Source organism: Poecilia reticulata, chromosome 4 (genome assembly GCF_904066995.2).
Source record: "Poecilia reticulata chromosome 4, P_reticulata-male-v2, whole genome shotgun sequence".
NCBI lineage: Eukaryota > Metazoa > Chordata > Actinopteri > Cyprinodontiformes > Poeciliidae > Poecilia > Poecilia reticulata.
The window spans coordinates 17,505,585-17,532,343 of NC_088833.1; the positions used below are offsets into that span (position 1 = coordinate 17,505,585).

At 39.9% G+C, this 26,759-nt stretch overlaps 1 protein-coding gene across 1 annotated transcript in view; it reads right to left on the minus strand.

Annotated features, from left to right (window-relative positions):
• Positions 1-2,706: 2,706 nt before the first annotated feature.
• The window catches only part of qsox1 (quiescin Q6 sulfhydryl oxidase 1), a 30,016-nt gene continuing 5,963 nt past the window's right edge, over positions 2,707-26,759 (minus strand). Inside the window, exons 6-13 of the mRNA XM_008407912.2 lie at positions 25,637-25,782; positions 21,335-21,469; positions 21,093-21,222; positions 12,813-12,935; positions 11,171-11,309; positions 10,010-10,186; positions 4,522-4,683; positions 2,707-4,315 (exon numbers count right to left, since the gene is read on the minus strand). Coding sequence (XP_008406134.1) covers positions 3,543-4,315; positions 4,522-4,683; positions 10,010-10,186; positions 11,171-11,309; positions 12,813-12,935; positions 21,093-21,222; positions 21,335-21,469; positions 25,637-25,782 — 1,785 coding nt within the window. The 3' untranslated portion in view covers positions 2,707-3,542. The remainder of the gene's footprint in view (positions 4,316-4,521; positions 4,684-10,009; positions 10,187-11,170; positions 11,310-12,812; positions 12,936-21,092; positions 21,223-21,334; positions 21,470-25,636; positions 25,783-26,759) is intronic.

A 26,759-nucleotide genomic window follows, 5' to 3' on the forward strand; every position in this document is an offset into this window, starting at 1 on the left:
GATGGATGGATGGATGGATGGATGGATGGATGGATGGATGGATGGATGGATGGATGGATGGATGGATGGATGGATGGATGGATGGATGGATGGATGGATGGATGGATGGATGGATGGAAATCAGTTCCTTCAGGACCTTCTGGTGCGGGTAAAGTTAATAAAATCCGCTGTGGTGCCAAATGAACCGAAACACTCACTGGGACAAAATAAACAGATCACATGCCTGGAGACGACTTGTCTCTGTTTTCCAACCACCAGACTGGATCTGATGCCTCGGCTGGTTGTTAAAAAAAAGCTTCTCACCTTAAAGACATGCACCTAGACGAATGGAGGAGGGACTGAAGCAGTAAAATGAGATGGAGCTGACCCGTCTTGACTCCTGCCTTTAAAAGGGTGCATATTTAAAACCTGAAAGAGGACCTGGCTTAGTTTGGCTGTGATATACACGGTTACCATATATTAAACTCTTCTTCATAATTTATTTACCCCAACTCCCACCTTCTCCATCTGTCCACACCAGGAAGCTTTATAGTATTATTAAAGTCAAAAGGAGAGATGACAGAAAAATGCATCAAGGCCCCCCTGCATTTTAATATCAATACAGTAATAAACACCGAGGCAGAGAGCTCACAGGAGAAGAGTGACTATAAAACTCTGCATTGTCTAATTTATGAAAGACATAAAGAAGGTAACAAGGTGAGGTTTCCACTCCTCTGTTGTGCGAAGTTTCATCGCACAACAGAAAAGCTTTTGACAATGCAGGCATTTTTTTTAAAGTACTGACTAATCTCTTGACATTACCTACTTGGCACTTTTTTTTTCTTTTTTTTTTAACCAAAAATCAAGTGAAAACATAGAAGCAGAATGTCAATATAACCACAATGACTTTAATGTGAATCGAAGAAAGTAACTTTCTGATCAAAATGCAATAATTTACTGACGTAATTTACTGTCGTCCAAAAACAAAAAGATTGTTTTTAAAGTGTAAAATATACTCTACTGCAGCACATTTACCCCTGTGACGAACCGCAATGTTCCAAGAAACTGCAGTCACAAAAAAAAAAAAAAAACAACAGATTCTACCTCAGATCCAAATATGACCCATCCACTACAATATGACCTAATGAAAGCAGCCAATGGGACCACAGTACTATTTTTCCGGGCATTTGTTTTGATATTCTATATTTTTGGAAATTTTCCTTGTGTGCACATCCGGGTCTAAGTTAACCGCTCGCCTGGGAAAGGCTGCAGACACTCATAACAATGCAGCCAACTTTCTCATTAGTCTGAACCATCACAACCTGCGGCTCACTGAGGCTCAAGGTACCTGATAAAAGGCTAACGCAGAGTAAGCAGCAGAAAGCAGCGCCCTCTCCAATCCTATAACAAACGCAGGTTACCATTTAAACAGATTAAGAGCTCAGATGTGTGAGAGGAAAGGGGCAAAGTCAAATGTGACGCATTGATTAAATATGCCATATATGCAACTGAAAGAAGAATATAAATTTTTACTTTATAGTTTACTACCTAAAAATGCAGATATAATGTTTGCTTAAAAAAACAAAGAAGAAAAAAAACTCCCACCCAGCACGTGCATCACTCAGGAAAGTATCAGAGATCTGATTCAGTCAAGCTGAATCGTCTCTGCCTTGATGCCTGTCTGCTTTAACAAGAGGCTATTAATCAGCGTTGTGTGTAGTGGAAGCGACTGCTTTAACTGTTGTACCGTAAAAATCTGTCTCACAGCGAGGACTGAGCATGTGGTTCTGATAAACAGATGAAACGGGTCTGGAGATGAGATCAGCCTGAGTGTCAGACAGGTGGAGGTAAAAGGCCACGAGTCCTGGGAATTCAAGGCAACGTTTCAAAGAGCACAAAGCTCAAGATCAAGGATCACTTGTCCTTCAGCTGAGCTTGTTGTAAACTCAACATCAAACCCATGTCTTCAACATGTCGATCCAGCTCACGGCTCGTCTTTCATCCCCCCCTCATCTGATCCACTCCTTCCTTCCAGTCCTGCGGGGGCCCTCGACAAGCGCCCACTTCCAAGTGTATGTGTGAGGATGGAAGAGGCCCCACGAAAGCCGATTGCGTTTTAATAAAGTTTATTATGTGCAGGGAGCTAATCCTCAAGGGTAATCTCTCCTCTCCAGTCCTAAAGGAAAGCTGGATTACTCACTTGCTATAATCCCAATGAAATTGTTAGGATTTAGCTTGCGGTCCACAACAGATGGCAACAGGCTTTTTCCTTCAACCTTGGATGGTTTAAGCCCCCATTTCTACGTGTAACACCCCGATCCTCCTTACCTCTTGTTCCTGTAGTCTTGGTCAAAACAAAAACAAGATCTGGTATTCCTGAATATGCTCAGCAACACGGGATAAAAGCATTTTAAGAGAGTGCGTGCTGTTTCTTTATAACCTTTTTTTTATGGAATAGGTTTCACTTCATTGACCAGTGGATGACACTTTGTTGTCACAACTGTTTGGATTTCAGGGGTATTTTTGACACCAAGACATAAAGAATAAAATAAAAAGTTGATACAGACCAAGAATTGTTCAAAAATGACTGGCAAAGACTGGCAGAAAGACTGAAGAAGAGCTACTCATCATCAGTTTGCAACATTTTTGTTTGTTAGTAATATAGCCCAAAAACTGCAAATAATTCAGTTTAACGATTAAGACACAAAGCACAAAAAAAGCAAGAAACATATCAAAAATAATTTTATTGATTCAGAGTGGCAAATATAAATTTTATGTGAGATGACTAATAAATCAAGCTTTTTCTGAAACATTTTCCAGTGTGAACTTTTATCATTCCACAGCACATCAGCAACCAGTTTATCCACCATGTGGACTAGGAAGTGTAATCTTTTATTCCAAGACATCGGATAAATGTCATTGAAAAGCAGAGAGATGTACTGCACTGATCTCCTTAGCTCAAAGGCTGACCGGTCCTCTTACAGTATGAGATGAGAACAAAACCAAATTAAGCATTGAGAAGGCTGTCTTAAAACAATGAATTTTAAATAAACACTTTGAAAGATAAATAGGTTTAAGGTGGCTAATGTTCAAGACAGTTTACTATTCGCATGACTAATAGAGACCATGTTTATAAGTAATCTTAAAGGGGTTATGGAAGCATTATAAAGATGTAACACGACCAAAAGGTACGAAAAGAGGGGAGAAAATTTTAGCCAAAAAAAAAAAAAGTGGATCTGATTTTTCTTGATTAGTGGAGGAAAAAATAACAAAAACAAGTTATCTCTGAAGGAGTTTCAACACCCCAAATAGGAATGTATGGAAATATACATTTACTGTATCTGCACAAATTTTACACCACTAACCATCTCTCTGGAGTGAACCTGGAAGCTACTTGAAGTACTGTCTTGATTTTTTTATTTTAATTAAAGCAATTCACCACTAACCCAAGACATCCACACTGACAAAGTTTTAAAAATAAAAATCATGTTCCCACATCTTGTCAAATTCCCTTTTAACCCAGTGAAAGAGAGATGCTCAGGTGAAATTTTTACACGTTTAGTTCAAGGCAGAGCGAATTTAAACCTCCGTCTCCTGAGGTGGTTTCTAAAGAAAACGCACATGGCTAGAAGACACGTGAAAGAAAGGGTATAAAGAATGACACACAGGCTAATGTCTAGATTTGAGAAACCGATGGTAATCACAGACATCCAGTGGCCTCTGTGGTCAAACTCAGCCTCCCTCCTGAAATATTGCCCTGCCAGCTCTCGCTTTTTCAGCCCCTTTCCTTGGTGAATTGAATTCAGCTCATTGAAATCATCCACTGGCTGCAGGCCCACCATGCCGAGTCCTGCGTCCAGCTCCATGCCCAGGTTGAACGCTGGGCGGGGCTCCTGCTCTACCTTTGTTTGCAGGGTGCGTTGCTTAACCAGGCTGGAAGCGGCCAGTTGCAAAGCCTTGGCCTTGAAATGCTGGTTCACAAACGAGTCGAGGTCCACGATGTCTTCCCTCCTCGGATGCAGCCTCATCCCGATGATGCTTGGTATCCGGTGAGCCCGCTGGTGGCCGCGGTCACTAGCTGCAGGCGCTGGATTTTCCTCCCCACCTTCGTTGTTCTCCTCATAAGCCTCCGTTTCATCCTGTGGTCCCTCTTCTCCCTCTTGGAGCCCCTCGTCTTCCACCCCTTCTTGCACAGATGATGGCGGCGGAGATGTAATGGGGTTTGAGGCTTCCCTAACTATTCTCTCTACATGTCTTTGAGCCAATGACTCTTGCAGCTGACGGGAATGTTTTGCCCTTTGCGTTTCCAAAATCTTGTCTTCATCCTCAAGATAATCTGGAACAGAAAAAGACATTTCAATAATTACTGCCTTGCAGTGGTTCCAAACACTTCAATATGCATCCTCTGTCTGTGATAAGGTTGATGGCTTGGACAGACTTAAACAGACTCTCTGATCAGTCTAGATGTAGAGCTGTGACTTTCTGAAGCTCTTGAACTTTTTTGTTCTTTCCTAAAAAAGAAACCACTAGATTAAACAGTACCTGTTAGGATGCGGCTCGAGGAGAAGTGGGACCCGAGGAAGGGAATGACCTGCGCCTCGTTCCAGCTGTGCTCTCCGTTGTTCTTCACCGTGTGGCAGGATGGACACATTTCCGGGGACGGCCACTGGATCTTTGGGAAGAAAGGGTCTTCACTCAAATCACCTGGTGGGGATGATCACAGACAGACAGTATAAAAGCTTAACATAATTACAGTCACACAGAAGAAAAAAGAGAAGTAATAGCTAAGAAATAAATGCATTGATAAAAGAAAGACCTGAAACTTGGGAGAATGTTGTGTGTATTTTTCTTTAAATTTCACAGTTAATCTGCTTTTCTCTAGTCAAATACAATGCATTATAATCAGTTTCTTATTGCTTATTTTTGCTTTTTTTATATCATCATGTGTTATATATGTTATATTGTGATAGCACAAGTGAGCTTTTTTTTTTTTTAGAATTTTATTATCTGGTCAAAATGTTCCACATATATTAAAATGGACTCCAAATACAAACAGTAGCAAAACAAAAAGACAGACTGCTTATGTCAAGAATGTGTATTTAAACATTTAAGTAACAATGTAGGGCCTTTTGTTGCCGGCTGCTAAGATCTACATCAGCGCAGACAGACAAGTCTGCCTGCACAAAAGTAGACTCAAGAGCAATTCAGCTAAACTAAAATGCCTGTTTTTAGACTGTGGAAAAAATCCACACATGCACAGAGGCAAAATCTGCACAGAGACGACTTTCTTGTCTTGCCAAGAGGCAACATTGCCAATAATCATCAGTGACATGTTCCTGTTTATTTATTTTTCTTGCTTAAGTCTTGTTGAAGAATTTTGACCAAATGTGACAAACTGTTAAATTGCTTTTCAAGCATTTTAACTTTTCAAGTGATAGTACATCCATTTCTAGTTTTATTCTAAAAAACCTAAATTATTTCAATAACTACAGCAGATTAGAAAAAAAACAACAAAGTTTTGTTTCCAGATAGCCGTTTCCTCTATTGTCACCTCTTTCCCTCTCCTTGTTGACTGAAGGATTTAAGTGCATTGAGGACGGGATGCAATCTGTGGTGAACCCATTACATCTTATCCCAGTGCTCGTAAAAACTAAGTGCCCATATGCATATGTGAATGTATCCGTTTGAGTGTGTATATGTAAATCACCCGTCAGCGTTTGTCTGCATGTAATCTATGGATTGATATTGTGTGTGTTTGTGTGCGCGTCTGCGAGTGTGTTCATATGACAGGGTCTAACAATGATCGATGGGTTTCTGGGGGTGTCCCAGTGGGAGGGATGGTGAGATAATAGATGTTACCAAAGTGGACAGCTTCTCCCCTCAAACAAACACACAGCTCTGCTGTTTTCAGGCGGCAGACCTCTGTGCTCCGAACCACCTGTCATGTTTTTCCACAGACCCTGAAAGCAAACCCTAATCTCCAAATTGAAGACGGGGGCAACAAAAACTCAGGCGGGAGCTGCCCTTCTAATGAATTGGAAACTTTCTCCTTAAATGTATTCTTGTTTGTAGCAGCTGCACACCTATGACCAGATTGGCAGAACAAACATGAGCAAAATGCACGCACAAGTCAAGCTTAAAAAGATGCCACTGTGCACAAGGACACACAGAAACACACACAATGAGGGCAGCATCCAGTAATAAATTGCTTGTCACCAGCAGGCCATTGTGTGTATGCGTGTATGTGTGTGTGCGTGTGTGTGTGTGGGTGAAAAAAGAATAAGAAGAGCAGCACCAGGTTTGTCACTTTACAGCGCTGTCAATTTACATCCTCCACCACCTCCAGATTAATCTCAGTCATGTGTGTACGTACTCTGCATACAGTGCTTTACATAAAGGATACATCAATTTTATTGTACCTTGGATTGACGGCTGCTGGTACGCATGCATGTGTGTGCGTGTGCTGCTTCTTAGCTGGCGTCGGTGCATGTTTCATACGCCTCCCCACCTCCTCTTTTATTCTAATGAGGCGCCACGTTTGGGAACAGAGTGACTTCAGCGACTTCAGCTTCACTGACATCGTCACAGGAGCCTGTTGCCGAGCGGCCGTCAGACCCAGGCAAACGTTTTCAGAAATATGCATCGTTGAACGAGCTTCATCAGCACTAAGCTGGTGAGGAGGAATCAATTACACCACAGAGTAATGCGTAATAATGTAGATGACTGCCAGGATGTATGACTGATGTCCAGAGCAAAAACTTTAAGGCATCTCTAGTTTTCTATAGCGCAGAAGTTATACAATCCTGAAAATTGACATGAAAGCGTGGTGTTTGTGCTCTGACTGACCTCATATAGATAGGTGTGTGCCTTTCCAAATTAAGTCCAATCAACTGAATTTACCACAGACTTCATTTAAGTTGTACGGATAATTAGTGGAAAGAGCTCAATGTTGAGCTTCGTAGCAAAGGATATGAAGACTTACCTAAATGTGATTTTTTAGTGTTCAGTTTGTAAAAAACTGAAACTTTTTCCCACATAGTTGTAATAGGATAATTGTATTTGGAATCTTTAGGGAAAACATTAACTTAATGCAATTTCTAATAAGGCCGTAACATAACAAAATGTGGAAAGTGAAGAGCCATGAATGCTTTCCGGGTGCACTGTACCCGCCAGCAAAGGCAGCCAGCCGGTCCTGCTGCTGGAGAGCTGGTCTGTCTGCAGAAATGTGACTCAGTCTCAGCTGTTGACATGCAGCAACAGGACGGAGCTGCTTCCAGTCTTAACTCAGCTGCTGCAGGGCCCTGGGCCCTGGGGCCTCTTTGTTGCCAGCTAAATTAATTGTCCGGCTGCTTTACAAATAGCTGATCTTTCATGCATGGCTGCTTGTAAAAGGAGGGGCGGGGAGCCGTGCTAAAGAGCTCCACTTCACGAACAACAGGAGAGGAGGGGTTGCCTGGATAGGGAGATGGAGTGTGCTTGTCCTCAGGGAAGACGCCGCCACTCACTGAAACAAACGCAACCAATTCTGTAATTCCCACAGCCTCTCTGCTGCGGACCTCGCAGCTGACCTGCCTCACAAAGGCAGAGAGGATGTTCATGAGCTGCTTTGTCGGTGGGCGGGGCGGGGTGCAGCAGGGGAAGCGTGTGCGGCGTGTGTCAGGGTGGTTGCCACCTGCCGTCATATAACAACTTGGCAATAGTGAGTGTGTTTGTGTGTGTGTGGGCAGAGCTGTCTCTCCTCAGGGAGCTATCCAGCAGGGATGCAGCTCTATTGCTTGTCAAGCGGAGGCTATGAGTCCCAGGGGACGGTGAGTGGAAAGAGAGAGGAACGACAACCAAAGAAAGATGGATGGATGGGTAGAAGGGGGACAAGCTGCATGGTGTTTAAGTGTCAGGGGAGGAGACACGCATAGGGATGGGTGTCCTTCTGTGTCCTGCTGTACAGGACACAAACCGTCCCAGAGAGGGGGACACCACACACAAACAAAAGATCATGATGTTAATGACATAGTTGTTCTTAATGAAATCACACACAGGCAGAGAGGAAGGGATACTTATCAAAGTCCACTTTCAAAATGAAGAATAATTTGCTGGAACAGCACAAGTAGTTAATATGAAAAGTATATAGAGGGGAGATTAAATACAGATACAAAGAAACCTGCTGGTGACCAGATAAATTATTAGAATGATTAGCAATAACAGGTGGACCAATCAGAAACTAAGTAAAATAAATAAATAGATAAACTGGTGTCATCATCTCCAGCTAAGCTACTTTAAATCTGTAAAGTGTGTTAAAAATGAAGTTAGAGGAAACACAAGACGCCATTGAAATGGCAAGTGAATTTTCTGCATCATGTTGAGATAAGTGTGTGTTCATGCAGGTCAAATGACAGTGAGAAAGTGTGAGACTTCAAGATGATAAGAGGAAGGTTTCTACAGGAAAATTGCTCTATTTTATACTATTGTGCTGAACTTTGCAGTTATGAAGTATTTACATTAAAATATTAGGAAAACCATGTTTTTTATAGTGCCGTCTCACACATGAACGGTGTAACATCACCTGTTCCCAATGTTAATAATTAAAATCTGGTCAAATCAGGAACACTAAAATAACAGATTTTTTAATGCTGTTTGTGTCATTTGGCTTTAAAAGAGAAATCTGAAAATTTTGTTTAAAAAGACGTTAAAGCGGCACAAAAATATCCTTATTGGAAATAAACTACAAAATTCTGAGATGAGGAAACTTCTTATACAAACATAAAAATACTTTCATACTAACTAACTGAAGGACTAACACTCACATTCCTGCACAGACGGCCAAGACAAAATCTGGCCAGATGAATAAGAAATGGTTGGAAAGTTTTCAAACAGTAGTGGGGGTCTGTAGGGTGATCAGGGGCAGAGCAAAGGCAGGAGAAGGCCAAGAGGGGGTCGGAGAAAATGGGGGCGGCTGAAGCAGCTAAAAGTTGGAGGACTAAGACGGGGATGCCAGCTGGTGTCTGATCTGGGGATCCATCCTTCTTCCCCTCACCCTCCTATAGTCCAATTAGGACCAAGTGATCTTAAGAACAACCCAAAATATCGGAAGGTAAAACTTCTGATCCCAATTGGTGTTAGAAACAGGGAAATGCAGGATGGGAAAATGAAAAGGCAGGAGGTGAATTGGTGAAAACAGGTGCAACATCAGCTTTAAGTGTCTACTTAAACTGGTAAAGAGTTAAGATCATAAAGAAACATTAGATTTTCTAAAAAACTATATACAACCTCTGTTAGCCTTCATATTTGTCAAACTACTTTAAACTTAAGAATAATTAAAATGTACAATACAAAGAAGGTTTCCACAATGCTAAAGCCCAGAAATCTATACTTGCTCTATTTTACACTGTTGTGATGACAGCAAAAAGCCACCTGTATATTTGAGATATCGAATAATGTGTGTCCTGTAAAGGTATATTTGTCACATTGTGTAGAAACTTTATGCACAAAGTAGCGAACACTTGACAAATTGAGGAAAATTATACGTGGCTTGAAAATGTTTACAAATAAAAATCCTAAAACTGTAGCATCTCTATTCAGCTATGATATGATTAAAATTAAGTGTAACTAATTGGCTTCAAATGGAATTAGCAGCCAGAGAAAGTTTGAAAATGTGTCATTTTCCTTTCACTTCATGACATGCTACTCTGTTTTTTTCATGTGTGAACCTGAAAACAACCATTGTATGGATATGTTAATGTGTTTAAACTCGTAGATTTGTCAAATTACTATCTTAACACCAGATCAGTGCAGGCCGGGCATTAAAACCGTCTAAAATATGGTAGAAGAGTTCTAAAGCTGGAGTTAAATGGTTTCAAAGATGGGTTCCTGCTTTGAATCACCTCTAGTTTGAATGGATTCTCCAGCAGATGGTGTGAATTCAGCTCTCTCAGTTTTATTGGAGCAAAAATACAGCTAAAATATGGAGGACATCGTCTTCCAAGGACCAGAGAAGCTCTGGCATTAACAGTTTAGCTGCTGTGGCGACTCTTACCTGCAATTCTGTTATTGACTCGATTGTGACGGTACCACAGCCACAGGACTGCTGACGGCAGCGTAGTCACCACATCCAGACCCTCCCTCGCCATGTTCTCAAAGTGATCTGCGCAATATCTGCAGCCGAAGAAGTTGTGGATGTAGTTTCTCATTGCATTTAACACTTCCTTTGGCTCTGGAGGAGAATAATGAGTTGAATCAGTGAGGTCAAGATGAGTACTTTGGTTTCAGAGACCAATTTTATCCTTCTAACTTAGCATCCACTATTTTTTTAAGACATTAATGACTACAGCCTGAACACCAGTGAGTCTTCCCATGAATCTGTGGGCCCACGGTGACAGGCAGCTGGGTTAACACCATATTGAGGTGAATAATCTCTGAGAATGGGATAACCCAATCTGCAGATTAAATGTTGTTAACACTCTGTGTGAATGGTGGCCAGGCTGCTGTCTCAGGACCTCAACAGTCCAGAAACATATTTTCCCTTTGTTATTTGCTTTTGTTCTGAGCTTAGCACGTCCTTTAGATGAATTAGCCACAGGTCGGGGTGTGCACAGAGACCGGCGTGTGTTTATCAGGTGCTTAGAAAGTAAAGACAGTGTTATTCGCAAAGTGTTGATAGAAAAACCCTGAAATGGTAACAACATGTGGAGGAAGTGAGCACATGCGCTCATTAGGATGGCGGCCTTTGGGGGTCCAGATGGACACCCCTTTTGACCGGTCCATCTGCAGGTCGCATGATGGTCCATAAACCTCGGGATTAACCTCTACATGCATCTCGTGTGTGTGTGTGTGTGTGTGTGTGTGTGTGTGTGTGTGTGTGTGTGTGTGTGTGTGTGTGTGCGTGCATGTGTGTGCGTGTTTGTTTAGTGGGAGATTAAGGTCCCTGCCAGGAGCAGAGCCTCTGGTCATCTGCCCGTTTTATTACCCACTCACATTCCTCTAATCTAATATAATCCCTTTTCACACAGTCCCAATTAGGATCAATTTCAGATGTTATAAAATGACACAACATAGGAAAATTTTAATAAGCATCAAATATGAATCCCAATAAATCTTCATGCTTCCTCATGTGTTGTGTTTTTTCAGCCCTCCGCTGACTTAGCAAGCAAATAAAAACAGAAACTATTTTATTCACAACAGTGCAAAATGTTTGCACCTGAGCCTCCAATGTTGTTGGCCTGGACAGTGAGAACGTGGAAGAGGGTCCAGACCCCACAAGGATAACGTCTAAAGTGGGGTTGTGAACCCTGGCAGCCCACCCACCTCACTCCCTCAGGCAACGCAGCATCTGGAACCTGAGTGAAAGGAAACGCAAGGATAAAAGGAGAAATGGAATAAGAAAAAAGATCTACAATGGTAAAGTTTAATAAATGGAATACGATAAGGATGTTCAAAAAGTCATGTTGCATAATTAGCAAATCTGCTGTCACAAATTTTTCTATTTTGTTAGCATTTATAAACTTGTTATGCAGGTCTAAATGTGAGGAAATGAACAAATTATATCATAAGTGTATGTTTACCACTTTTGATGTGCTCCGAATGTGAATAATATGTTTGTATTGGGATCATAATCAAGGAGTTCAAAGCATTCAAAGGTACATCAGTTTTGTCCTAACATCCCCATCTCATTTTTCCTCCATATTTATACATGAACCAGTCATCTGGGATCTCATTTTCAATGTCCTGAGTGCCATAAAGTGTTCAAATAATTATTATTAAAATCATAAGAACTCATGTTATCTCACCAGTTTCCAACATCCAGCATGCTGAGGTGGAGGACTCTTCATTAATGCAGACAGAGCATTTCCATGATGTTGCATGTCATTAAGTTAACATTCATGTGGTCTTAAAAAGGAAAAATATGTCTTATACCAGTTGTTTATGTTGCTACAGATTTCAACAATCTGTAATTTAAAAGTAAAAGTTGAGTTTTTTTAAGTGAGTTTATTGCAGATTGTTGCTTTGACATGTCAAAAAGGTGTCTCCTTCAGAACAATGGGAATTTACAGTTTCCACAGAATTACGAGAATCCTCTACCAATTAAAGCGTCTCTCCAGGAACTCCCAACCTGTTCGACTTAATGAAGGCTGTTCCACGCAGTTTTCCCCAATCAATGAGAAGTCAGACTCAGGTTAATGGCTCGACCCACCGCTAATGAACAGAGGCTATCCAGTTCTCTAACCAAGAGCTGCAGCTGAATCAAACAACATATTTTCTCTGACATAAAGTCGTTTCACTCGCTGTGCTGCATCGCCATCACTGCAGTGACTGACAGGATTACTCTCTTGTCAATAGTAAAGATTTTGTGTGTGGACGCTTGCGTGTTCATGCACAATCCATTTCCACTGAGGTGAAGTCTATTCATACCTTCCCATTGATTCATTGATCCATTGATTCGTCTGCTAAAAGCTAATGATGTAAGTAAGTGACTCTTTCAATTTGCAAGGGGCTGCACACTGGAGGCATGCAGGCTTCACTCCATAGACAACAGATTCTCAGATAGGAATTAAAAGGAATTAAGGATGCATATTTATTTTCAGAAATCTAGATTTTGTTCTGATCCTGCATGGAAAGATTTCTTGATATTTCAAATATGATAGGTGTAGGGTGTGAGTATTTTCTCTGAGGTGACCATGCTTCTCCAAGAAATGAAAAGCCTTCTCACAGACTTTACAGTCTGGGCTCATTTCGTGACGAATGGAAATCCTACACTTCACTCCCTGTCTTTTACACAACAACACAAAGCACACTTTACAACGTCAATGGTGTTCTTTATGCTTCTGCTAGTGTTTGCATACCTGTGCTGTGTTATCCACTCTCTCTCTAAAAGCTTTGTAGGAAATCGGACCTTTATTCTGGTTCCGTAGCCAAGAGTTCAGAGACTTTAACAAGTTCATCACCACAGGACGGCCGGGGAAGTACTGCAGAGACAAATAGAACAATAAAAGCAGACATCTTACTTTTTCTTATTTTAGATTATGTTTTGTATTTTTATGTTACCCTGAACCATAAATATACCCAGAGTATTTCTGATTCTGGGAGAAAAATAATGCAAGAGGAGCACTGCAACCAACCACATATCAGAACTTCTTTGTAATTTGGTTGGGAGAAACCAGGAGAGGACTATATTAGCACAAAGTTATACATTATCCACAGTGTGTGACTTAACACACAGGAAACTGTGGATTTAGAAGCACTTTGACTCTCCAATAGCTTTTCCTTTGGGGCAATTGTAGGAGATGTTTTCCTTTTAAAGTTTCAGAGAACTGCGGTCATATCATAGATTTATTGTCAGTCTCGTATTTCTGAGAAGCTACTAAATTGTAGTTTTTCTTGTTAGCAAACAGACAAATAGCTTCATAGTAATCGCCGCAACTCATAAGTATCTACATCTATATCCTCACTGAACTAAGTATACCTTAAGAAGTACTATAGGTTCCAGACTATTTATAACTATATCCACTGGAACTTACAGTTATTATTGGTTTAATCAGAATACGCTGAAAACGGTTAAATATTTTAAATCTTATTTCATTTACACCACACACATTAGGCCACCCAACAGGCTCTACACGGTGTGATCTGAAGGATGTGGGCGAACAAGAAGCAGCAAAATTTTTTGTTTTCCTCACAACACAACACATTTATTAAACAAATGAAAACAGACTTTTGGTTAAAAGCTGTGAATGCACAAGCTAGTCGCTGATAGTGCTGCAATGAACAGCTTTCTACTAACCTGGCCTACAATTTGTTTTCCTTTAGAAAACAACAACAACTCTGGACTGAATTACAGAGCAGTGTGGCTTTTATGCCAACCAGAGGGTGAGAAGTGTTTACCCTTTTCGGTTCCAGTCATTTCACAGGAATACTTGTTAATATTTGCAAACAACATTCAAACATGTTTTTTTTTGTATTCATTTCCAATGAGTGTGCAGATACTTTAGCAACCAATCATAAAATCAAAATCAGATTAATATGGCAATAATCTCTGAAACGAACAGCGCCTTGAAAGAACATTCATACCTTGTGTTCCACATTTCGTCATGTCATAATCACAACCGTGATGGTAAAACTACAGAAATGCACATGTTTACGTTTGTGAAACAGGATGTTCTTCTCAATTACTTAATTTTACAGATCCGAGAACCTGACTGTTTTTATAAAATTGAATAACGTGTCGGGTTTTTTTTTTTCAGCCTGATGAGTCCACCTGTATCTTTCACTCGTCGCTTGGATATTTTTTCCCATAATTCATCTATTTACTTCAAACTTACATCATTATTTGCACACCTGGATTACATCGTGTCCAATAATGTTTTGCCGGGCTTGCCCACCGCTCAGACAATGAGGGTCGATCGGTTTTCTTCTCCGCACCTTTAAAAACAACGTAAGTAAGTGTGACAAAAGCTGAGCTTAAGCCTCTTCCTTCATTAAGATTCACCTCCTAAGCCACTAACAACCACTCAGACGCGCCCTCAGCAAGCTTTCTCCTGGTGCGTGTTTACTCCTAACCACGGTAACTACCACAGCTGGAGGAAACACGAGAGGGCATCCAGCAAGAGGGGAGCGAAAACAGAAAGAGGAAATCCAGCTGATGGGCGCCTGAGACCACTGATGACAGACTGAGACATGCAGGTCTTCAAATGCACAACGTAACAAAGAGAACAGCTCATGCCTTCTGCTAACAACATAAAGAGTAAAAAGGTGGGCTGCTTTTATGAATCCAGCTAAATGCCTTTTATAGTCTTATAGTGAGAGGTGTTATGTTCTTGCACAGTTGGACTGAGCGCAAGGATCAGGCGTTTGTTCCCCAAATAGAAACACTTGCTTGGTAACGTTTTCCCTCAAACATGTTTTTTGTCCCAGATAAAATAGCAGAACCCTAAACAAACAAAAATAAACTTTGTTTTCAGAATTATGACTTTAACATCAGATAGTTCTCAGAATTCAGACCAAAAGAAATATAGATTTTTATTTATTTATTTATTTTTTTTACGTATCAATAAAAACTAATCCTCTTCACCGAGAAACTGAGTTAATCCAAATAAAATTACAGTTATTCCACAGGTAATTTTACAAGCTTACAAAGTCAATATTTTTAGGGCCTTTGGAAGAAAACAAAGCATCACCCATTGTCTGCTTTACTCAGCAGATGGTATCTGAAGTTTCACTACAAACTGATCCTTTGTTTTACCCCAAATCTATGCAGAGAGTTTAAATAACCCTTAAAAACTCAGCAAACCCAGATTTTTTAATCCTCATACAGCAACAGGTGTCGTAACTAAGAAACGATCAGTGTTCATAATGTAATGCCTGATACGATAACAAACACAAGCAGAACACGTGCCAGAGGCTGCAGTCGGGATGTGAAGCTCACGCCATGACTAGTGATGCTTGCAGTTCACTTGTTGCTGTAATATAATAGGTTTAGGTGAGCATTAGATGTCTGAGTGCCAACCAGTCAGAAAACCTCATTTAGCATCCATATGAATTTAAGCAGACCAGAAAACGCAGGTGTTTTCCACTAACAGGCTTAAGTCTGCCTCACCAAGCAACAATATTCATGAGGATAAAACCTCCACCGAGTTTCTTGAGGAAGAAAACAGCGTCATCTAAATTTGTCTAATAAAATCTCCCTGTCATTTACTGTAAGGGGAAGCAGGAGTGGTTTTAGCAGATACACAGTATTTTAAATCTGAGATGATACATTTGGTGCCGAAGCAAAGTTCTATAGTCTGCAGGCATTAATGTCAACAGTCACGTCTTAATCGCCAAAGCTGCAAAAGTCACTGCAAACATTAATCCAGAATATTTCCATTTACACTAATAGAAGTTTACATTTAGCACACTGTCATGCATCTGCATCAACTATCACAGTTGTAGATAAACATTAAGTGAAGCAATATTTAACAAAACATGAAAAATATTCAGCTGACAGGACCATTAAAATGATTCATTTGTGGTTAAATTCTTTATTAGGGATCCTTTCTGATTATCGATTTCTTTCCCCCCCTGATGCTGCTGCTGCTTTTATCATCTCCACAATCTCTCTGCTCTACAGAAGAAAGCACCATCCATATCTGATGTAGCTCAAGAAAAACTAAAAGCACACACGAACTTCGCCTCCGTTAACCAGATACCCCTGCTGCCCCCACCATTCCATCCCAGTTGGACCATGACAATCCTGTTCACCCTGGCAATATGTCATCCCTCATCCGATTAGTATCAGCAGCACTTGAGAAACCACAGGCTGCTTGTGGTGAGAAGGTCCTGAGAGGGTCGCATCTGTTGGCTGCAGCAGGTCGACCTGGCCGGTCTCTGCTGGAGGAAGGCAGGGGAAATAATCCAGCAGGTTCAAGAGTCCTACAGTTGGAAAAACTAGTGGAAATATTTTCTAGCAGTTGCTCACATTTGCACTGACAGCTGATTTAGGTGGAGCGTGTTCGCTCTGGACTCGGGAGGTGTGAGACGGCGGAAGCATTTCAGGCCAGACCCCCCCCCACTGCCTCCCTCCTAATTCTCTGTTTTATTCCCCTGTCCCTTTGTCTCCTCTCTGAGCCGAAGGGCTTCTTTCAAGAAAAGCAGGATGGAGGTGTAATCCTTAAAAACCTCGCTGTAATGCTCCTGATGCCTCCCGAGATCCACTTTTCTAAATCCTCATAAACATGTAGCGCATCAAAAAAAAAAAAAAAAAAATCTGGATTCACCCCAAAAAGACATGTAAATATAGATATATTACGATTTGATCAGAAAAACACTACAAGACCACAGCAGCAGAGACTACAATAGGGAGTACTGTAGTTCTTGGACACGGCAGAATTACAAACATGAGTATTAGGAGCATTTCTGTGGATTGGACAAAAGAAGATGATGACAGAATTCAAATTTATGTGTCTTTGAGACGAGCCAAAATGCAACAGCTGATTACTCATTCAGTCATAAACCGGCTGCACTCAGAGCTCTTTGTGCTGCACAATCATTTACACACACCCATGTACACAAACACAGCAACAAAATCCCACAAATGAGGTCCTGTTGGAGCAGTGAGGGCTTCAATGTATGACCCAAAGACCTTTGTGATAAAACTCAGTTTTTTTATTGCCAGTGTGTCAGCAACTGGAACTCTATTAATTCAGTTTCTGCCAATTTACAGAAAATTGAGACATTCCCAGTTAGATTTTAAAATCATTTTCTAGTAGCTTGGTCTTAACTGTCAATTTTTTTTGTTTGTTTGTTTGCTTGATTGTAGCTGAGTGATTTTGAGGCAATTCACCTCTTTAACGTAGTTGTACATTTGTATTTTAAACTCATATACAAAGGCTGGTACTGATCTTTGACAGTCACTTGATTCAATTCTCTATTTTAGCATTTCTGACTAATTAGTTAACAAATAATCAAACAAATAAACAAATCTAACAATTCATTGTAATTGTACTAACATTTTTAAAGTTGGTTTTGTGTTTCATCCTGCTTCTGTTGATGCAGATTTGGACTCGGTATGACTCCTGATGTAACCAAAACTTCTCTGACCTCCTGTTGAGTGATATTGTTTATTTGTTCTTTTGGTTGGACATAAATAGATTACAGAAACTGACTTAAAACAATCAGTTATTGAAGCATTAAGAAAACCTTCCTGTGGTGGAGAAGGAAGAGAAGTGTGCATGTGTGTGTGTGTGTGTGGGGGGGGGGGGGGGGGGGTGCGTGTGTGTGTGTGTGTGTGTGTTCGGCTGTAGAAATGAATGGAAGTCAATGGAATGTCCCCTGTTGGATAGTAGCGTACGACTGTGTGTGTGTGTATGTGTGAAGCAAAACAACAAAAAAGTATAAAACATCAAAAGAGTAAAACAATCAGCAAAAAAGTGGAGTTTAAATGCATCCCTTCTAATCACACTATGCGATATAACAATTTATGTAGTTATTAAAGACCATTTGGCTGTGAATTCGTCCATTCTTAATAGCAGTTGTTTCTGTTTAATTTAAATCTGGATTACATCTTTTAACTTCTACCTCTGCAGCGTTAATGTCGGGGGTTGTGGCTTCAGCAATAAAGCTGTCATTGCTTTGTTTGGCTCCAAGCAGCCAAACAAAGTAACAACACTATTTACTTGCTAATGCAAATGTCTACTCTAAAGTGCTCAAGTATATTAAGCAGCAGGATTAATTTCTTGAGTTTTCAGGTTTGCCAGTGTTTCGATAAAATGAGAAGCATCTCATTAGCTTAGCAGTAATTGTGACCTTTATCTTAAAACAAGCGTTTTGGAGGAGCAAAATTAATGTGCAAGATAAAACTACACTTTTGCTCTAAGGGATTTTACTTCACAACATCCCTTGTGAAGTAATTCATTCAAATACAACTTTGACGACTTGTTTGTTTCAGTAGAAAACATCATCAAAACGCGTCGTAATTAGCGAGAGTGAGACTGGAGTGAAACAGTGACACAAATCCTGAAGTCAAACCACTACGAGTCACTTTCTCTCTAATCCGACCAGATGAATCACTCAGGAAGTTCAGGTGTCAGGTTTTACAAATGCATACAGCTTTAAATTAGATAATTTAATTAACTAATAAATAGTTTATTGTGGGTGTCATACTTTGTAACCGTTGGCTGCTTTTAGATAGGAGCCCACATGTTCTGCGTTCGCTGCAGGGTTAGAGCCAAAAGCACAAATTGGTTTATGAGAGCATCGGTTGTTAAGAAAAGTATCATCATTTACCATCACGTAGTGCTCACTGATGCCAGTATGAATTATTTGTAGGGAAAGATGGTGAACACCTCTCACTCTGAAATGTTTTTGTCACGAGGTTTTTGTGGCCAGATGAAATCACCGAGTACAGGATCAGCCTGACGCAGCACAGGGCAAAAAAAAAAAAAAAACCTCAGTCAATGATAAACATTACCACAATCAACAACAAGCTTTTGAAGATTTATTTCAACTTCATATTGTATGGAACAATCAACCTGTTTGAAAGCGCTTTACCGCTGACCATAAAAAGCATAAAATCTGATGCAAAGATTTAGATTTAAAGAAATCCTAATTCGATCAACTTATTTCTTTCAAACAGGAGTGTCGATGTTTTGAAATTTTCTCATTGATTATTAGAATGAGAGATTTTCGAGATCCCGATACTTAAAATAAAATGTAAATGAAAAAAAGGCAAATTTCCTGGGTAAAACTCTTTTTACGTCAACTCATTTGCAATCAGAAACAAACTTCTTGGTCGCCTGAAAACCATTTTAAATCTAAACTTGCCAGAGGTATGAATAATTTAGCTTCATTTTAAAAAACACACATCTTTGCATCTTATAAAAAAATGGCCTGAATATCAGATCTTTGTTTCATAATCTACTTGGCATCTCATCTGCTCACAACAAAGCCTGTTTGAGGTAAGGGCGCTCAGTCAGAAGTCAATAAGGACGGTCAGAAGTTGTGTTCGGCCGTAACAATGACATCCTCCTCAGCTACACAAAGCCCCGCTGAGCCGCGGCCGCTCTATTCTTGTAGGGGGGAGACAGGCTAAAAATACCACTGGGACCTGCTACCATTGACTAAACAAACCGGAGCTAATGGGAGGCCATGGCGCTCTGCCCTCCACACACGCACGCATACACACACCCCCACACACGCACACACACACTGACAGAAGCTGGCTTACTGTGACGCCTCCCAAGAGAGTGGGATATAATCAGAGAGATTGGTGGCAGACTGGGGCAGTGAAGCAGCCTGGTGCGCAGCCAACAGGGACACGGCTAGCAGGTCAGGCCTCATCATCACAACATGCTGGCTTGGTGGGCACACCCCTACACACACACCCACACACACGCACACACACACACACACGCACGCACGCACGCACGCACACTCACTCACTGAGGAGAGAGGTAAAGCAGGAGTGTGTGATGTGTAGTAAGGAAAAAAAGTTTCCGCCATAACAAAGAAAAGAAATGAAGCATAAAAATTGTTTTTTTTAAACCACACTCCTTGTGTTTATACAGCGACTTATTAAAAAAATCCCAGCCGCTGCGTAGACCTGAGGAGGGGGCATGTTGGCTGGTTTATCCTGTTTAGACTAACAAGTCGCTGTGGGCTGCATGTGGATGGCAGCCACGCTTCAAATTCCACTGGGAGCCAGCGTAAAGAGGGCCAACCATTTCCCACGGGAGTCTTTGTGCTCCTTCCCCATTGAAAGGCATCCACTTCTGATTTCAAAAGCGCGAGTTAAAGTGTTTCAACAGCGGCAATAAAAAAGAACAAAAAAACCCCCCACAAAATCACAACATCCTTAGCAACAGCATTTAGGCAAACCTAAACAAACACAAATTAGACAGAGAAGGATTAAAACAAGAATAGGTTATGAAGAGGGAATGTGAAGCTCACATCCATGCAGTAAACCAACATTGTGCTGTCTCACTCTCCATCTAGTGGTGACCTGCTGCAACTGCTTAATGGGTAAAAATGCATTTGTGGAGACGCTTTCAAATGTCCTAATTAAGCATTTAAAAACAGACAAAAATGTATTCAATGTCCTACGTGCATGTTTTTTTTTATACACCAGAACTTGTTCCATCATTCTTATATTTAAAAAAAAAGGTTATTGAAGAGTAAAAATATGCACTAAAACATTAAACTGTATATTAAACTCCTACAGCATTTGAAAATAAGAGTGCATAGGAGTTATTTTTTAATAAAGATTTTTTTGTAAAATAAAAATGGTGAGAGACTTAATGCAATTAATTTAAATGGGAAATGTTTAATCTTTTGCTAGCTGTGAGAGGGAATATTTTTAAGTCCTTGAATGCAACAAGATATACAATAACTTGCCAATGAAGGTTTAATCATTATTTTAACTTTCCTTTAAGATAACCATTTTCTAGTTTAAAAGAACTTATGTACTTATGCTTACAGTATAGTGCCACATTTTATTTTTGCTGCAGAATGTCAAATAAAAGTCTTGATGTAATTTTGGTTTCTCATATTTTGATTCAATAAAAACATCACCCACACTGGTTTTCTTTTATTGAATATTTTTGTACAGAATGCTGCCATCTCTGATCATAAGTGCTGTGTGCTGTGGCTACCTTTGACAGGACAGAGATGTAATCTTTCAGAGCAGTCAGAGCCTGTCCGTTGATGACACTTTGGAAAGCCAGCTCCACACGCAGCGAATGATGCAGCGCTGACTCCAGGTCTGCCATGTACACCCGGGAACTGGATGTGCAAACACCAGACACACACACGTACACATGCATACACGCAGACAGGAAAAGATGAAGTAGCACCTGCAAATAATGAGAACGAAGCAGGAGTGTCTTGTTCATACCTGTTGAAATCTCTCCAGGGCTCTTCTGTGCGGTTCTTAAGGAGCTCTGTGAAGACGGATGGAGGTTTCCCTGAGCGCACCACACCCGGCAGCCTCTGGAGGGCGTAGACGTAGAAGGTGCGAACTTCAAACTTGCTGTGGGTGAGAAAGGTTAAGTGAAACCAACACCTTGGGCGAAAAGGTGACAAAACCAGCTGGAAAGGTGTGAGGAGAGAAAGAGGACAAAATATGCAAACGATACCGCTTCATAGCAACTTCCTTATTACAACAAAGTAAGTAAGTAAGTACACCTTAGCAGGAAGCCCTGCAAAAGAAAAAACAACGAATGAATGTTTTTGAGATACACATATTGACAGTTTCATTCTAACACATTTAAATAGAAGTGTTAGACGCTTGTTCATATTGAATTATTTATTACACACAAACTACTGAAGTACTTTAGTAGTTTTTTAAAAATCACTTCCAGTGTTATAATATTAAGAATAATTACATTAAATGTCAACAATTTACTACTGCCAAGACATTAAATTATTGGAAATGTATAAAACTTTACATTTATACAGATGTTAAAGATGTTTATACAGATGTTAAAGCTGCAGTGTTTAGCCTTGCTAAACACTGCAGCATAACTGTATAAAAAATTTATTTTATGTTGAAACTGTTGATGTTTTCTGAGCTGAACATTTCCAATTGGTCATCTTCTATTTATTTCTGAAAAATTGCATAATTCTGGTCACAGTGTATTTTCCAGCTAATTCAAAAGATTTTATCTGTTTCGTGTCGATGTAAAATCCATGCAGAACAATTTCCTGCTTTTGCTTAAGAGGAAAATGTAACTAAAGATTTAAAATTTAAAAAGTGAAAATATTACATAAATAGTGATTTAGATTTAAAAGCAAAGCAAGTTAGTGACATTTCTGAAAATTGACTAATGCAACCTTTGTTTACAGATTAATCTATTACTAACAAACTGCAGCTTTAAAATATTTAAGTACTCTTGATGTCTCGTTTACTCCGAGCTTCACTGAGTGTTAAAAGAACTGTTTCATTGTATTTTCTTAATTTTTCTAGCGTGTTTAAGAAAATGTCATTTTTATAGTCAATATATGCAATAAAACCTAAATCTATTCACACCCCTGACAAATTTAGATCCTAATTGTTTTCCTTCTGCTAATAATGTCTCTGAAATGAGACAAGCAAAAGAAAAAAATAATTCAAAGCAGGGTAAGTTTTGAGAAAAGGAAGAGTCATTTTGATGCGTATTTTATTAAATAAGTGGCAAATTATGAACCATTTACAACTTTCAAGAATCAGTGGAAAAAACATCCAACCTTCAAGCTATTCTAATTACTGATCAGTATGTTGCAGGTTTTGGATTTATGTTTACGGCTAGTCGTGAGACTGGAAGGCCTCTTTGCCATCACCCTAATCTTTAGCTCCCAACACAAAAGGGAAAGCGAGAAAACACCATTTAATACTTAGGTTGAATTCACACAGTCCTTTTTACTCAAAACTTGGCTTTAACAATAAGCTGGTTGAGGATAAATTCTTACAGTCAGACTCCCACAAACATCTGAAATTAGGAACCCGCAGGCTGCCATAGAAGTAGAGAATCTGAGATTCGAGAACTCGAGGAGCTCCAACACTTGTTGCTGTGTGTGTGTTACGAACACGTCTTCAACTGTAAAACACTTTTAAATCTTTAATTTAACCTTACATTTCATAAATTTACAGCCAAACATTTTTCTCACTTACGAGATTAGTTTCCGAGCACTGAGCAGATGGTGCTGGTGGTACTGAAAGAGATTGCTGATTATTTTAGCCACGTGCAAACCCTCCAAACTGGAAGCCCGGCCGTTATTGTGTTATGCTCCACATCCCTCCATCCCATTTGCTTTCTCTCCTCGTCACAGGCCGAGAGAGCAAGAGAAGGAGCGCCGTAAACCTCGGGCTGGATGGTAATAAGGAGGATGGATACTCTGGCCCCTACGCTCACTCACGCCAGCCAGGGACTCAATTACACCTGCGTGTCTGGTGGGAGTGTAGAGATGTGGAGGGAGAGCCATTCATCCACCGATCCCCAGGGCCAGCAGGCAGGCAGGCGTCAGGGTCGGCAGAGAGCAAACAGATTCACCTGGGAGCAGCACGCATTACATGCATGACGAATGTGACGAACACACACATCAAGATAACACACACACACACACGCAAAGACGAACTCTGCTCTCCCAGGATCAATCAGATATTCAGCGATGATGGGAGGCCATCTGTCGCCGTGAGCGGCCGGGTCTTGTTTGGCAGGTGAAGCCAGAAAAAGCAATGGCATTGTTTTCATGCAAGAAATTAAAAACCCTCCCTTCTGTACAGTGATCGAGATGAGGGGGGTGGGAGGCGGCGGGAGCTGGAGGGTGAATAAATAAATCAGCAATAAATCATTTCCTTTTTGCATTTGTCAACTAAAAAGGAGTCCTCTTTGCATGCCAAGTTATTGAAACGGCCAAACAAAGAGGCATAAACAGCAGATGAATTTGCGGGGCGAGGAACGATCAGAGCCGCTTTATGATGGTGAATAATGGCAGCGATTTTGATGTTCTGATCCCATTAAGAGGCCAGATGTTTAAAAGTATTCTCATGAATAGGGTTCAGATAATGAGCTCGCAACAAAGCTTTTCAGCAGAAAGAAAGGCTGCTTTATGTAAAACAATGGGAACCGCTGATGTTTGTGCAACTTAGAAAAAAATAAGTTAAAGATGTTGGAGTCGTTTATATGTGTGAAAATAATTTGAACGAAATGCAATATATGCAAAAATAAACAAACAAACAAACAAAAAACTCTTTTGAGCTCTGTTTCCACCAGTTTTGCACATCTAGAGATTTGAAGTTTTGCCCATTCTTCACTAATCACTCAAGAGATTTGTGAGGAATATTTCTATCCAAGACATTGTAACACATGAATGTGATCTGATCCAAATTCTTCCAGTAGCTGAATTTAGTGACGTCGTTCTAGAATTGCTAGCCCAGTCTGAAGTCTTTCCTAATCTCTAATAAGAGACTTGTAAGTGATGTTAGATTTCTATTATGCAAAGCGTACGGCATTTTGCATGTAGGCCAAAGAAAAGCATGACACACATGAGACACATGAGACATGAAGCTTTTTTTAATTTCTTGTAAAAGCCCAATTTGATAGTTTCCAGTTACCGGATTCTCCCTGCAGAGATTCCTCTGCAGCTCCTCCAGAGGTATCACTGACCTCCTCTTGACTGACCTGCCAGGTTAACTGGACTGTTTTTTACAATAGATTGTATAAACCGATACAGTTTTATAGCCTAAACCTGGTCTGAAGTCATAACAGGTCCTGGTGTGGCTTGTGGGCTTATTTCTACAAAGCCCCTTTTTTTTTTTCTTCTTCATAAAGACAAAATTTGTGGAGTTTGTGACTAATGCTTTCTTCACTGTCCAAAACTTACATCCATTAAATCTGAATTTACAGCTTTGCTGAGACAAATAAAACACTGTATTGCAATTAACAGAGCAGTGGTGGACTAAAGTGGTTGGAAATATCACAGCATAAGGGTGGAGGTTTGAGCTGCAGGGCAAATTACTTTCATCTTCATATTTTGGGAATTCATTTAGGCCAGACAATCAAAAACAAAATAAAAATACTCTGTACTGAGGAGACAACGCTCCGTATTTATGCTTATCTGGTTAACAATGCAAACAGACTGTTTCCGTAAAGCAGCTCAACATATGCAAATATGTTGAGCTGCAATAAGCTCAGCCATTCAGACCTGCACCAGTCACACAATGAGCAGAGCTCAAATGCTTTTGATTATAAATAACACTCAGATATAAAGCTAAAAGATGCCAATAATTCTGGTTAAAAGTTGAGTAAATCTTCTCCAAAATGTTTTGGACAAATATACTTCTGCTGAAGTTCATATTAAATATATTTTTTAAAATCTTTAAATGCATTCAGGTTGCACATGTGCAAGAACCAAGTCATTAAGTTTCACTATTCAATTTTAAAAAATGGCTTAAAAAAGGGTTATTCAAATGTATTCTTTAATACATTTATAATATCTTGATACATAGAAGCAGAAATGAGACGCATTTAGTAAGATTGTTGAGCTTGCTGAGTAAAAATTTTCACTAAAGGACAGAATCAAACGTGTGTTTTAGCCACAACGTGCACTGTGCTTCACGTAGGCTTACAATGACTCTAGACCCTGTCAAGGTAAACTGAGGTCTAACGTAATTACAAAACAGCATGTTGCACAAGAGGAACTCTGCACAAACACTTACACTACGAGTCTCTCAAACTGCCCATCTGGATAGTAGAGGTAGCAGGAGGGAAACTCTGTCACTCCCAGTTTGGACACCAGATGTTCCTCCGTGTCCAGAACCCTCCTCACAGTAATGTTCTCAAACTGCAGCAGGTCAAGGGTCACCTGAGGTATACAACACATGCACCGAATTAGTTTTTATTTACAAGAAGCTGTAGTGTATTGTTTTAACTCAGGGATTTTAGTGATTTATTTGAGCTGTTCTTGTTGCTGCTTTTAATGGACATACAGAAAATAATTGCAAAGAATAAAAAAAAGAATTGAATGAACCAGTTTGAATTAATTTAATCCACACAGGTCAGAAAATTCCTTGGATAAATGTACTTTAGCAAGTTTCAGGAAAAACACACACTTAGTATCCATACTAAGGACATTTCTGGCTTGATGTATCAATTTGTTTGTGTTTGGGCATTCCACTGCTGTTCAAGTTTCAATTATACATGGAAACATTGTTATGCAGTCCTTTATCTTTATAAGATACTTTATGGAATGCAGCACATGGGGCAGCAAAAAAAAAAAAAAAATGGAAGATGCTACCACCAATACACCAGACAATTTAAACAGTTTTCTTCTACTTTCAGTAATTTCCAATTCATTGCAAGTTTGAATCAAACATTCCCCTTCCTCAGTTTGCATCAGACGATAAAAGCTCTAAAAGGATAACTATCCAAAACAGATATCAAATATGGTTTTAGAAAGGATAAAGTGTACAAAAAGTTAAACCCTCGACTCCATTTAAAATGTCTAAAAAGTTAAACCTTTGACTCCGTTTAAAATGTCTGGATTCTCCTCAAAAAGTAGATCAATGGCAGGAAACCAACAACTTTAAATTAGTGTTATTTCTACAAAAATATTGCCAATTTAATTTGATAATACAGTCAAATTCAAAACCAATTACATACATTCGTAGTTTTAAAAAAATGAGCTCTATCAGATCCGCCGAGAAGGATGTTTATCCAGAGTTATGCCATGTCTTTGTTCATGGGTGCACAAATCATGTGGATTTTTTGCAACTTGCAATGAAACATATAACTGGAAAAGGTTAGTGGAGGTAAATGAGCCTGACAGTATAATTTAGATTC